Source organism: Sarcophilus harrisii, chromosome 2, assembly GCF_902635505.1.
Source record: "Sarcophilus harrisii chromosome 2, mSarHar1.11, whole genome shotgun sequence".
Lineage (NCBI taxonomy): Eukaryota > Metazoa > Chordata > Mammalia > Dasyuromorphia > Dasyuridae > Sarcophilus > Sarcophilus harrisii.
Window position 1 is genome coordinate 538,815,596 of NC_045427.1, and position 15,288 is coordinate 538,830,883.

The 15,288-nt window shown below is 31.1% G+C and overlaps 1 protein-coding gene across 4 annotated transcripts in view; it reads right to left on the bottom strand.

Annotated features, from left to right (window-relative positions):
• MCTP2 (multiple C2 and transmembrane domain containing 2) overlaps window positions 1-15,288 on the bottom strand; it is a 263,485-nt gene that overhangs the window by 157,093 nt on the left and 91,104 nt on the right. For all 4 annotated transcript variants that reach the window (XM_023497262.2, XM_023497266.2, XM_003755565.4 and 1 more), the window contains 3 exons: window positions 5,525-5,667; window positions 4,652-4,728; window positions 3,966-4,077 (listed from right to left, as the gene is read on the bottom strand). In XM_023497262.2, the coding sequence (XP_023353030.1) occupies window positions 3,966-4,077; window positions 4,652-4,728; window positions 5,525-5,667 (332 nt within the window). The remainder of the gene's footprint in view (window positions 1-3,965; window positions 4,078-4,651; window positions 4,729-5,524; window positions 5,668-15,288) is intronic.

The following is a 15,288-nucleotide window of genomic DNA, read 5'->3' on the forward strand; positions in this document are numbered from 1 at the left end:
ATATATTTCTCTCTCCAATACACTTTTTCAACAAAATAGGAATGAGTTTATAAGTAACTTTTGGAGAAAGATGAAAGGTTTCATAGAACAAAAACAGAAATATCATGATAGCACTATTTTTTGTCATATTCTTCATTAAAGGACTACTTCCCCTGTTAAAATCTTAAGTTCAACAAATGGCATTCAGTTACATGCACTGCAAAACTGATATAAAATTAAATTCCTGTTATATTATTTTTCAATTAGATCATAAATTTTATAAATTTAATTTCTTTAAGTTCCTGAGTGCATTTGTATCAGTTCTATAGCCTTCAATGCAACCTTCTTCCTACAAAATAATATTCTTGCATATGTTCATTCCAACTTAAATTCGAGTAAATTTTCAAGGCATTACAATCACTGATCATTTGTGATAATTTGGCATATGCCATATTTAGATACCTTCAAATTGTTGCAGGGAAATAGGAACAAATCAGGGAAATTCTGAAATTTCTTTCATTCTCTTTCTTTTTCTTCTTTCCTTCTTTCCTTCCTTCCTTCCTTCTTTCATTCTTTCTTTGTCTTTCTTTTTCTCTCTTTGTTTATGTTTCCTTTCTTTTCTCTTTGTTTCCTTTTCTTTCTCTTTTCTTTCTTTTTTCATTTCTTTTTCTCTTCTTTCTTTCTCTCTTATCTTTCTCTTTTCCTTTTTTCTCTCTTGTCTTTCCTTCTCTCTTCCTTTTTCCTTTCTTTTTCTCTCTCTCTTTTCTTTTTCTCTCTTCCTTTTTCCTTTCTTTTGTTCTCTCTCTTTTCTTTTTCTCTCTTCCTTTTTCTTTTCTTTCTTCTCTCTCTTTTCTTTCTTTCTCTTTTCCTTTTTTCTTTCTTTCTTCTCTCTCTTTTCTTTCTTTCTCTTTTCCTTTTTTCTTTCTTTTCTCTCTCTTTTCTTTCTTTCTCTTTTCCTTTTTTCTTTCTTTCTTCTCTCTCTTTTCTTTCTTTCTCTTTTCCTTTTTTCTTTCTTTCTTCTCTCTCTTTTCTTTCTTTCTCTTTTCCTTTTTTCTTTCTTTCTTCTCTCTCTTTTCTTTCTTTCTCTTTTCCTTTTTTCTTTCTTTCTTCTCTCTCTTTTCTTTCTTTCTCTTTTCCTTTTTTCTTTCTTTCTTCTCTCTCTTTTCTTTCTTTCTCTTTTCCTTTTTTCTTTCTTTCTTCTCTCTCTTTTCTTTCTTTCTCTTTTCCTTTTTTCTTTCACTCTTCCTTTTTCTTTTTCTCTTTTCTTTGTCTTTTCCTTTTTCTTTCTTTATTTTTTCTTTCTTTTTTCCTTTTTTCTTTTGCTCTTCCTTTTTCTCTCTCTTTTCTTTCTCTTTTCCTTTTTTCTTTCGCTCTTCCTTTTTCTCTCTCTTTTCTTTCTCTTTTCCTTTTTTCTTTCACTCTTCCTTTCTCTCTCTTTTCTTTCTCTTTTCCTTTTTTCTTTCGCTCTTCCTTTTTCTCTCTCTTTTCTTTCTCTTTTCCTTTTTTCTTTTGCTCCTCCTCTTTCTTTCTCTCTTTTCTTTCTCTTTTCCTTTTTTCTTTTGCTCCTCCTTTTTCTTTCTTTCTTTTTCTTTCTCTCTTTTCTCTTTCTTTCTTTTCTCTCTTTTTCTCTCTTTGTTTTTTCTCTCTCTCTTTTTCTTTCTCCCTCTCTTTCTTTCTATCTATATGCCTACTAGCTATACTATAGTATTCTAATCTTTAAATCAAAGCATACTTCTTCAGCACACTTTGATATTTCCAAACAAAAAATTATTTTAAAACCATACATGACATTCACTATTGCAAATAACAACGGTATATTATTCTGTGCTTAAATATTATTATAAATAAATATAAATAAAATAAAAAGATCAACACATTCTACAATTCAAATCTTATGTGGAATGTCGTCATTCTAAATTATTCCTTGATAATTTCAAATATTAACTAAATTATTTAAATAACACACACACCCTTTTAGTTTTTCATTAGACCTATGTGACATTGCTAAAGGGAACTTCTTGTGAACAATCTCCTCTACCAAGGCAGATTCTATTCTATAGAACCTATTCTATAACATAAACCCTCAGAGAGTTGTCTTTGCATTAAAAATAAATTTTAAACAAAATGAGTAATTTTTTAAATAGAGCAACTCAATATTCACAAACTTTCTCATATATTCAATGATACTGAAAGTCTTAATATTTTATTTTAAAAATCCATGAGTCATATAAAACCACAACATTTTGAAAGGGAAATGCTCCAAATTAAATTTTCTTTTAGAGAATCTGAAACTAAAGTGCTGGTTTCATAACAAACAACACATTTTATATACCACATGGAGGTTTTGTAGTTGGTTCTTCTCTGTAGCAACATTTTTATGAGGTGCCCTTTTATCAAGAAAGTTGAGTCAGAAAAATTGTTTATTTAGGAGATGCTCAAGCAATTGATGTTTCATCAGATCATCCCAAATCTTCTATAAACTTAAAAAAGCTTTCTGGATACAGAAAATATATTTTAAATTTTGTATAAATATTTTAAGCGCTACTTCAGTTTTTAATAAAAAACAAATAAATGCGCAAGTAAGTTATATATAAAAACAAAGGCCTGGTATTTTGTTTATGTCCTTGTCAATGATTCCATAAGAGATCTTGGAGAGGTTACTTCACATTCATGAGACATTTTTCTTCTATCATTCTTATATAAAGAATTAGAAATTCCAGGTTGTCATCTTTATTTTAGATCATAAGCCAATATGATTTTATTAGATAAATCAAAATTCCTTAGACAATTATAAAAATAATGATAATGAAAAGCAAAAATTATAAAAGGTAAATGAAGGAAAACTATAAAATTCATTTCTATTGTTATATTCCACCCAAAACCCATGCCTTTTCCAATCGTTGCTTCCTTTTCCATATTAAAACTTTTTCTTCAGATTTCAATATTTTATCAACTGACAATTATCTAATTTAATAGTAGGCTACATATTGGCAAAATTTATTTTGAAAATGAAAAACCAATAAATAAACCCATCTTTTATCTTTTTTTTTTTAACCTACAGGGTGATGGCATTTTAAAAATTGCTTTATAAATTGGATCTCTCCTGGATATATTTTTATTAGAGTTTAATTCACTAAGAAGAGTCAAGATATCTTCCCTGAATAGAAAATAAGTTTAAAGAATTCATCCACATCATGCTTCATAAATAGTGTGATGAAATTATTGTTTGTTCATTACCTAGAATTTATACACACTATTATTTTCATTCGCTTATAGTAAATTCTAATATTTCAAAAAATATGCTTTGAAGAAGATATGAATGGAAAACATGTTGGTTAAAATAAATTACAGTTCTATAAGTTTATATTTTAGCACTGTAACAATCATACAACATGCAACATTTAAATCAAGGAAATTATTCTTCACAGCTGAGCACTTCATGGGTCATTTGGAACCTAGTATAAATTGTAAACAAAATTGTCAAAACATACTTAGAGTCATCATTCAGACTATCATTAACATAACCCTAAACCCACAAGTTACATATGCTCTTTATAGCTTTTTAAAAATAATATGCACAGCCAAAATCGAAATACTTTCCTGTTAGAGCTCCTCCTTCTAGGGAGAAATATATTATTTAACTATTGATAAGTTAAATTGTTCCTCTACAATAATATATTTTATAATAATTTAAGAATATAAGTGGACCTTACATCAGGGATGGGTTATCTGAGTTCTAACACATACTAACTGTGTTTCACTGGATAAAGTATACGTGGCCTTCAGTGATTAAGGCAAGTCTCTAAGACTAAATTGCAGAGAAAGGGCTGATCTCAATGTTAGAATGCATTGTTCACTAAGAAATCCTCTACATTAATAGAACATAAAAGTATGTTTACAGATCTCAATATTTAATCTGATAGTGAAGTAATCAAAGAAGGAAGTAAACATTTATTTACACACACACACACCCCTCTGTCACTTACATTTCTCTTGAAATCACCTTGTTTGACTACCAGGTTTAGATTTAAAACAATAACCCCCATGTCCTCTTCTAAACTGTTTGGGTCTTCCAGTTTTAAAATATGTTCAGTCGTTCTACAGGCAAACAATAATAAATAGCATTAGCATTTGCAGATACACTAAAGTAAAGTATATGTTACATTATGAATTAGAAAATTATGGGAAAATTGTTTTACTTCTGGTTTTGAATTATGCCACACTACCCAAAACCATCACCCAATTCCCCTAAGGGTAGGTGTGGGAAGTAGGGAGAGAGTGGGAGAAGTAGAGGGTTGGGAGAACTGAGCAAATCAATTGCTCAACTATATCTCAACAAGTAGGTAGTTATTTTTCTCATTTTTCCTACTAGTTATTTTGGTGAAAGTTTAGCTTTTAATATATATATATATATATATATATATGATTGCTCTTTGTAGATCATGTCACTTAGGTGATTCAAAATCCAATCCAAATTTTTGCTAAATGGTATAATCTCATTTATCTGTCATGTCATCAAAGATCTGAAAATTCAGTTATATTTCTTTTGTAGGGAATAAAGCTACAAAAATTCTGTGAAAATGGGAACCACAGGTATGCTTTTGTAAGAATAGTCTCATTATCTCCTTTCTATGTTCATCTTGTGAAAATCATTTTAGAAAAGATACAGTACCTATTAAGCTCAAGGTCACTAAGGACTACAAAGGCAGAACCCATAAAGTCAGATGTAGTTAGATCTCGATCATATACCTGAAAGGGAAGAAAATAAAAATCATCCATGGTTTCATGGTTTTCAAGCATATTTTTTAAACTCTGCATATAATATATATGCACTTATATATAAATCTATATAATTAATATTATACTATGTAATTATATGCAAAGGTATATATGTTCACTATACTATATGCTGATTAATGTTATATTATTATATTATATAAAATGACATGTGTGTTTTTTTAAGACAAATTAACAGATTCCCAAGAAGAAGAAGAATTCACTTTACCTTAAGGATTTTGTCTTCCAACTTTGAAATATCAAAAGAAGCCCATATGAAGCCCAATGACCATTTTATATACTTTTTTATTTTTCAACTAGACTTTTTTTCCACTTGGAACATATTTGTCAAATAAGCATAAATTTGTTAAGCACATTCTGTAGCAAAACTCAACACAGATGTTGAGGGTAATTGTTGCTTGTAACGGATACCTTAACATTCTGTTAAGTATAAATATATTTCTAATAAGAAAACCTTAATTACTTATCATCACCACATCACAGGTAACAATTTCCACATTCTGAAAGTTTAAATGCAGAGAAAATTATCTTAACTAAAGGTTTCTGTAGCTCATATCCTAATAATCTAAGTGCAATGGATATCAGTATACAGAATATGAATTTTTGTCCTGTATTTAAGTCTTAAAAGCATAGCACTTAAATATCAAGTATTCATTTTATCAAATTAATTTTGCCATTCATCCTCAATAGAGGAAATAAAAGGGACAAGCAATAGTAATGCTAAAATGTCACATTCATAGATGGTTACCTTAACTCGCAGCTTTTGATCAAGGCTTTGTATTGGCAATATAACTATCTCATCCCAAACTGGGTTCAGGTTCTTGTATATGACTTTGCTTTTGTATAAAGTCTTGCCATTCAGCTTAAATTTCACATATGGATCACTTGTACCTTAAAAAGAAACCCAAAAAGAAACAGGAAGAAATAAGAAAATATTTTTAAAAATCAAGGAATTACAAAACAAAATCCTATGCCCCCTCAAGACTCAATGCACACCCATAAAGTCTCAATGAAAGTTTTGCTATATATGTAGGGCCTCAGATCAAGAAAAAAAGATGAGAAGTGTCAGGATAAATGAATTCCTTCTGCCCCTTCAGTGTGTAGAATCTGAATAGACTTCTCAGTTTTGTTCTGTGTTGTTTTCTTTTCTTTCTTTCTTTTTTTTTTTAATTCAAGAAAAAAAATTCACAGGCACCAAGTGACATGTCAGAAATCATGGGAAGAAGGCCGTACCTCCCAGGAACAGCAGGGTGTCAGGCAAAAGGGAAAGAAACCACTTTAAAGAGTGTGGCCAGATGGTTGACTCTACGGGACCTGCAGACTCTTTAAAAAAAATTTCTGAAGCCACTGAGATTCAAAAGATGGGACTAAACAACGTTCACTGAAAAGGAGGGCGTAGAGATTAAATTGACAGTCAATATCTCTTTTTGACTCTCTGCACCTGGAATAAAGCCCTAACATATTGTTCCATAAGGGCCAGCTGAACTCGAAACCAGTTACTCAGCTGGCCACAGACCTGACATTTCTGACCTGCAATGGCACCTACTGTGGTGCTTTTAAACTGAACCCCAAGGGGATTAAGAGAATCGCTTATTATAACAGCCTCTGAACCCAAATTACAATGAAGACATGAGGAATGGTCTAATACAAAAATGTTTGTAACATTCAAACCATCAGAAAAAAAAAAAGGCAAACAAACACACTGGCTAACAGGCAAACTGTCGATGTTAGTATAGTATCATTAGCTATACATATGAAACAAACATGAAGCTTCAAAGGCGTGTACCAAATCTAATTTTTGGGAAAATGTGAAGCAATTATGTGAAAATAAAAGCTTTTCCCAGTGCATTTTTAAAAGTTAAATTTATTTTAAAATAATGTTTATATCAACTTAAACTTAGAAATAAGAATAATGTGTGTATATATATATATATGTGTGTGTGTGTGTGTGTGTGTGTGTGTGTGTGTGTGTATAATGAAGGTGAAAATTACCATTTAATAACTGCATACAGAAAATAAAGAAAATGTTTATATTTCTAGAACTCAGATACAATATTATATAAAGGCTAAAATGACTTATAAAATAAATACAAATACTCTTCCAAAAAAAATACATAAAATCCTTAACTTCTAATCGATTCTTCACTTGTCATTTCTCTCCAGCCACATTTATCTGCCTATTTAGCTAAATTATTTTGTATTATTAAAAAAGTGAAAATAGTTACTAGCTATTCTATTTAAGGATGAAGCCTATGGTACCAAAGGGTCAGCATAAAAAAGAAAGAAACAAAAGAAAACTTGAATAGCAGAGGCTGTCGTTTAAAAGTATAGACCAAGATCACACTGGAAAAAGTCATTTTGGAACAAAAAAAATAGCCAATAATCTGCATATCTGCTCTATCATTTTAGTTATTGTGAAACACTGATGCTAGCCCTTTCTCTCACTTAGTTAAGAGAAGGATGGTAAAATGAATGTTTTCTAGTCATTCTGCGGACGGTAGTAAGCAACATTGTGTACCCCCTCCCCCTTTTACTGTACAACAGAGGGCCTCTGGTGAGTCAGACTTTAACAATCATTCTGATATATATATATAAAAAACAGTGGGAAAAAAACTATAATAAAAAGAAGCCTTTAATTAAATGAAATTGCCACTCTGGGATCAGGCCTTCATGCCTGTCAGCTTACTCTCAAAATAAACATCTCAAAACTAGGCCTCAGTGGTGTCACTTTCTCACAGGCAAGGCATACTGGGTAATCCCTAGGCATCTTGACAGCTACATAATGTTCAAACTGTTTCACGGGTGAATGGCGGCACTTGCGTGAAAGAAAATATTAATGTCTGGAATTAATAGAAAAAAGGATGATGGTTTACAAAGCCAAACAAGGAAAAAGAGTGTCAAGTTAGTACAGCGTTAATTGTTAGGGAAAATAATTGAGAAGGGGGATGGGGGTGGGGTTGGTGCATGTGGTAGTTTTCTATCTGAGCGTAAATGTCTTACTGTCAGGGAAGTAACATCTCAACTAGGCAGGCTCTGAAAAGGGGTCGGCTGCTCAATAATACACCTCCCCTATTATACAAATGATGAGATGACACCTAAATAGGACTTTGACCTTTTTGTTGGGAGCTCCATAAATAATATGGGGCTGTGGCAAAAAGAGGTAATATGGTGTATTGGAAGGAACAATGGATTAGGAGTCTAGCTACCATCATCAAGCTGTGTGGCTTTAGTTAAGCCCTAAACTTCTCCAGATTTCAATTTCTTCATTTACATGATGAGAGATTGAACTAGATGAGAGTTCTGTTCTAGATGTTTTTGTGTGTTGTGAATCTCTTTTGTAATTCTGGTGAACTCTATGGACCCCTTCTTAGAAAAAAAAAATTAGTTTTTATATTTGTGTGGTAAGGAAGTGCTTAATTTCAGATGGAGGTAAGGAAAAACAAAGATTTAAGTTTTTTTCCACTGCAATTCACAAACCCCCTAAATGATTTCTTTCCTTCTTCCTTCCTTCTTGCCATCTGTCCTCCATCTTCACTTCTTATTTCCCTTCCTTCTTTCCTACCTCTCTTCCTTTCTTCCTTTTCCCTCTTCCTTTCCTCCCTCTCTCTTTATTTTCTTCTTTTTAATGGGATCTGTGATTTTTTTAGAATAGAGAACTAACTCCCTTTATAAATGCATACTGGAATTGCCTTGGTCATTGGGAAGTCAAGTTACTTACTCAGGATAGGGTAAGAGGGAGAATTTAATCTCAGATCTTTCTAACTATGGGGTGAGCTCTCTATCTAAGATCCAAGATGGGTGATCTTTTTTTTTGCCTCAGTACATGCTGAATAAAAGTTTTTTTTTAATTTAATGACTAAACTCTACAATTCCATATATACAGAGAGAACCAAATAGTCTAAAGAAGAATTCCATCTTGATATAGTGCCAGTAGTTTAAAAATTAGAATAGTTAGGTGGTACAGTGGTTAGAACAAGAAAAACTAACCTCAGATACTTAGTAGCTCTATGATCCTGGGTAAGGCATTTAACTCTGCTTGCCTCTTCTTCCTCAACTATTAAATGAGTTGAAGAAGGAAATTACAAAACCTTACAGTATCTGGCAAGAAAACCTCAAAAGGGATCACAAAAGATTTAGACATGACTGAAATGACTAAACAACAACAAAAGATCAAAAATTATAGAAAAGCTCATATTTTCAGATCACATCATAAATTAGGAATAAAAGGTGTATCTTAATAGCACTTTTATCTAGTAATAGCTAGACATTTGTTATTTCCTATATAGGAGTAGGCTGGTCAAACAAATATTTATCTAGGAGTCAGAAGATTTGGACTCAAGTTGTAAATCTGAAACTTACTATGCGATCTTAAATATCTATAGGGCTCAGTTTCACCATCTGTAAAATGAAGCATGTTGACCTTGATGATCTCTCTAATGTCCTTTCAATTCCAATTTTCTATAATGCTGTGAAATATATATGATGATAATCTATTTATATTGTCCTAGCATTGTAAATTTCTATGCAGCTTAAAATATTACTTCTATTTCTATATTTTTAAATTTTACAAAAACACTACTGTAAACACTTCTCAAAAAGTTTTGCTGTAAATTTAAATTAAAAATGATGTAAAAAATTGTGATATTTGACAAGAATATACTGACAAGAAATAGAAAGAATTAGTATCCATGATCTTGTTATAGTTATCATCTTGAGAATTTTTCTGAAGATCTCAAACTATCTGGTGAGGATAGTTTCTATAAAGTAAACATGTTTGTTTCTAAAATTTATAAGCCTTCATATGTCCAATGATAGCAAGAAAAATGTCAGACTCTGGTAGGTACTTTATTTTTCAACCTAAGGACATTTAATTGTCCTTATGTCAAAAGACTATTTAAGGGAAAAAAAACAATTAACTTGCTGAATGAGTAGTGATGAATAATATAAAATAAATTGAATTTATCATTTTTTAAGATTCAACAATCATAAATCTTAGTGTTTTAACACATAAAAACATGATATCATTGACACATTCTCAAAAAGCTAATCTGAGGTAAAAAAAAAATTTCAACCCTGACAGAAATCAAAAAACATGTTTATTATTTAAGATGTATGCCAATCATTGGAGCAATTCTCCATAGAGAAAGGATTTTTGAAGGGGAAATCTTAAATGAAAGACTTTCTTCCTTTATTTATAATGATTTCTTAATGAAGTTATTTTATCTTTCCCCCCAGTTCCTTTTGCAATAAGGTTTACATACATAACATAATTTTGTTTTTAAAATCTACATGAGACTAATAATAGTGAAAAATAATTTATATAATGACAGCAACATCATAAAAAATCAAATGTATAAGTTTTTAGAACTATTATGAAAATAATAACAAACCATGTTTCTAGTTGTCCATGGACATCTCCAACCAGAGAGGTAATATACTTATAAAAATTAAGACTATACATTTTTAGTCAAGTCCAATGTCGAAAGCTGATTTCTTTCACTACCCATATTTTATAAAATTTTGATTTTTTTAATTATTCAAAGGAAAAGGGGACATAAGGGTGAGAAAAATTATATTAATAGATACAGTTTAAAATTTTTCATTGCTTTATATTAATCACATTTCTTTGAGAAGTTAGCATTTGTCTACTGAGCCAGAAATATATTTAGGGATAGTACATACTGAACTATTCACTATAATAGAAAGAGGCTAAAATTCATAGTTGTACACAGTTATCCTATACAAACTTTACTATTAAAAAAGAAGCAGAAAACAGGAGTTTGGCCTTTCCCACACACCTTGGGATAACAAAAGTACATGAAGGTTTCTCTATGGGCACATTTAGAAACTTAACTTCTTTAATGAAAGAGACCTTTTCAGAAAAAGTCTCTGAAGATTCTGAATTATTTTTGTATGGTTATCTGTGTACTAAAATTATTGTGTTTGGGGCTTACTGAGCATAATAGCTAAACACCAAAAGGAGTCAGAGATGTTTTTGCTATTGCTGCCCTCTAGCAGCTAAGCAGAGATTTTCTAATGCAATGGATAGAACTGCTGCATCCTTAATATGGTTTTCATAGACTCTACTAATCTTCATGAAAACTTAGGCCTAGTGAATAGCAAAGATCATATCAAATTTTAGGCTTCTAAAACAAAACTGCATCACAAATACTATAGATGTTTTTAGATGTTCTAAGATATCCTCTGATTCATCTTCCCTACATACCAAGATGTATGAATACTCTGTCTACATTTCTGTGACATTGATCAAAAAGAAAATTTTGAGGGAGGATACTTGGGGTTGACACATCATATTTCACTTTATATTGTTTTCTTTATGTTTATATATGACTTAAATCACCAGCCATAAATTTCTCACAGGGAGGGGTCATTGCTTATACCATGTATTTCTGATAATTCCTAATATCCCAGATTGCACCTAATATAAGTAAGATATTTTTATCATCTATAGATTGCTATCTTTATCCAATCATAGGAAATCCAGCATCATAGTGACAGCACTGTGGCATAACCATTGGGGGTTCATATAAGCTCAGGAAAGGAAATGGTCAATATTGTGGCTGACAAAAAGCTAAGGTAGAGCTCTTCATACCATAACTAACGGCTCTTCCTTCAGGGAACAATGTTGCAACCTGGTTATATCAATAGGAAAATGTTCTTGTGCTAATAGAGTCCCTTGCAGGAATCAATTTTCTCACACAGTATTATAATCATATTCTTTGAGCACTGCTCTAACCTTCTCCTTTTCATGTAGGAGAAAACAAGGATGGGTATATCAGGAATAGAATAACAGAAGTAATCCTCCATTTGAATCCAAGTTAATATTACTTCCTTCTTGAAGAGGAGAGGTATGGCTCTAATTATTTCCTACATTCAAAATATTATGGACATAAAAGTATGATGTAATGATTAAATGTCTCAATGTTAATTGGAAGTTTCATTTCCTAGGATAACTGGTACATGAAACCATACTCAAACTACAAAGAAACTATATTTTCTTTTAACAACCTGTACCCCACACACATATACTACTGGACAAATCATTTTCATAACCAAAGACAAAATGTAAATAGTGAAAAGCAAAAGCACCATGCAGCAACAAAATCACTCCCAGTCTAAATGATCCAGAAATCAACTACTTGGGTTGTCAAATAAAATCGAATATGGTGGAGAAGCTCCACTGTACTAAATGGAAGAGACATAATAAATTAAATCTAAGTATACATACATCCTCAGGTTATATAGAGTTTGTCTCTAGTACTGACAAAACAGTAAAAGAGCAGCATCTGAGACTGCATTGTTTCGGAGTGGTTCCAGGGTATCCCTGAAGGAGTCAGACAGAACCTTAATGAAATATATATTCTTGCTTACTGGAGAGAAGTACAATATAGAGCAATACAAAATTGGGCAGAGGAACAAACTTATAATTCAGTTTTACAGAATAAAATGAGCACAGTTTTAGGAATGGTAATAGTCCTGGGGAACGAACATGTACAACCAGCAATTAAGAGGGAAACAAATCCATCTAATTTGGTTTCAAACCACTGGAGTGGAGGATAAGTCCTCTTTGTGTCCATGGAAGCATCATTTCATATAGAGATATGTCTCTATTATTAGACTATGACCTTCTTTAGAAGATGGAGCATCTTAATTTTCTAATTTGCATCCCCAACACTTAGCACAATACTTTTTATATAGTAAATTGTTTTCATTTATTCATTTATGAATCACTTTGCTACTTTGGTCTTTGTTTTCTTCATTTAGAAAATAAAGGTATTGGATAAGATAATCTTTATAAAATAATCTTTTCTAATTTAATATTTTTTATTTTTAAAGGATACAAATCTTTCAAATTTTGACACTTTTAGAGATCCATGATTTCAGTGGTTTGAGTTTTATTTCCATTGAGAGGAGTCAAAATATCTCCAACTTTTCTATTCTATGCAATTCTAATTCATGTCTTTCAAGCAATCCTTCATGGAGAATTGAACGTTTTTCATTTAAGTTTAGTATCCTGGGGAAGGAAGCATTGATGTACCATTGGGTTATCTTTTTTTCTCTCTTTTTGTTATGAATTGAGCCCCCTGACATCTCCAGCCATCCTCCCAGTAATATTTTTAAAATATCTAATAGATAAGTCATCAGTAGCAGCATGCAATAACCTATTGCATTTAAGTTTACCATGTAGTTTCCCACTGACTTTTAGATTACTTTTAATAATGATAATTCCAAGTTGGTCATGTTAAAAAAAACTGCAGAATTACTGCATTATTGAGAATATAGATTTGTATTCAAAATAATTTGATGGAAATCTTTAATAATTAATACTACAAAAAATCTCCTTTATGTATTTCCTTTACAGAGAGTCTTGAAAGGCATCAAGATATAGAGAAAAGATAAAGAATCTTAGAAAACTAGATTTGGATCTCAGCCAGTTCTTGCAATAGCTTTATTGTGATAAGTAAATTATTTTATCACCTGGAATTTCTTTCCTCTTCTGTAAAATGGGGTAATATAGTTGTATTACCTGCTTCACAGCATTGTTCTAAAGAAAGCACTTTGTAGAGTCATAAAGTACCCTATAAATGAGCCACATCCCTCCTGAGACCAGAATGAGAAAGTGCTAAAAATCATCTTGGAAACAAGATTTCTGATAGCACAGATTCAGCCATCATTATCACTGTCATCACTGATGTTTTTCATCAGAAGTTATCTGAACCCATACAATATAAAGCCTGTTATGCATTGGGCAAGTTACTAGACCAAATGAAATAATAATTATAAAGTGTCTAGCATGGTGTCCAGCACATAGCAAACATTATGTAAATATTAGTTATTATTAGATATTATTCTCTAAATAGGAATTTCACTATATTATCTTCCATGGCTCCTTAGTTCCAATGTACAAATTCTACATTGCTCTCTATAACTTTGGGGACTTTCTACAAACCAGACTGACACATTTAATTTTATTTTCATTGTTTACCAATATATGCTCTATTTTATTCAGGTCAGACTTATCACAGTCCATGAATCTACAACTTCTATAATTTTGCTCATATTTTCTCTAAGTGTGAATGCCATTTTCTGAGCCTATTCAAATTATACCACCTTCAATGGGCAGTCTAAATTTGTTTCTTCTGAAGTCTTCCATAATTACCCCAAATATCACTGCTCTATTCTTCTGATAAACTTCTATATTGATCTTATTTTTATACCTAATATATAATAAATTAATTGTTGTATATAATCTAATATTTTTATTGTCTCATATTTTAGTCCTATCTCTAAAACAAAGGTAAATCTTGTTAAGGAGAGAAACCATACTCCAAGATTATTCCTTAATATGTTAACTAAACCTCTCACCATCCAGGCTATTCAACACTCTGCAGTCAAAATAATTTTACTAATGTGAAGATGTGATTTTACCACTTCCCTATTGAATAAAATCCCATGGAGTCTTATTGACTGCAAGATAAAATATAATTTCATTCTTTTAAATTTTTTATTTATAAATTTTTAATAATATACCTAATTATTAGCATGATAGTATATTTATATCACATAAAGTATGTAATCAACTTTAGAAGGTACATAATCTAAACATGCCAGGCATAGGACTATAAAAAATCATAAAACAAAAACTTATTACAGGAAATGAATTATTTTCTTTTGAAACATGAATTATTTTCCTATGTATGTATGCATGTGTTTATGTGATTAAGACTAGGCCCTTGATTAATTTCTTAATTCATAATATAATCCAACTCTTGGAAAACTCCCCCAAATCTAATGCTTTTTCCTGAAAAGGGGATCCTGTGAATATATTATCTTTAAAACAAAATTTTCACTGATATACTTCTATGTTTATAAACTGAACCAATTCAATCTTAGAAAACTTGTGACCTTTCTAGATATCTCCCAATTTAAAGTATGTTATATCTAAAAAGATACCTTACTCTAAACCACTCTTCAACACACCAATCCTTAGACTTTTCTGTTTTCCAAGATAGACCTTCTTTGGCAATCCTGCATTAAATTCAATCCAATTCCATTAGCATTTATTAAATGTTTAATAGAGATGTCAGATACTGTGCTAATTACTACAAAGAAACAAATAGTTGCTGTCCTCAAAGAGCTTTCAGTTTACTGGAGGAAATAACATGTAGACATATAAAAAATATAATTTTATGTAAAATACTTATCTAGAGGAAGGCACATGCTTAGACTTAAAAGAAGCTAGGGAATCTATGTGGAAGATTAATGAGAGGAGTACTTTCCACCATGGGGAATAGTAATTAATAAGGCATAGAGGCAGAATATGGCATGTCCTTTATGGAAGACAATAATCAGGCCAGTTTCACTGAAATATAGCATATGAGTAATGTATAGTAAGTCTAGAAAATAGGAAGAAACATTATAAAAAGTTTTTAAAATCAACTATAAGAGTTTGATTTTTTTACTAGAGGCAATATAAGTCACTGGTGAGCC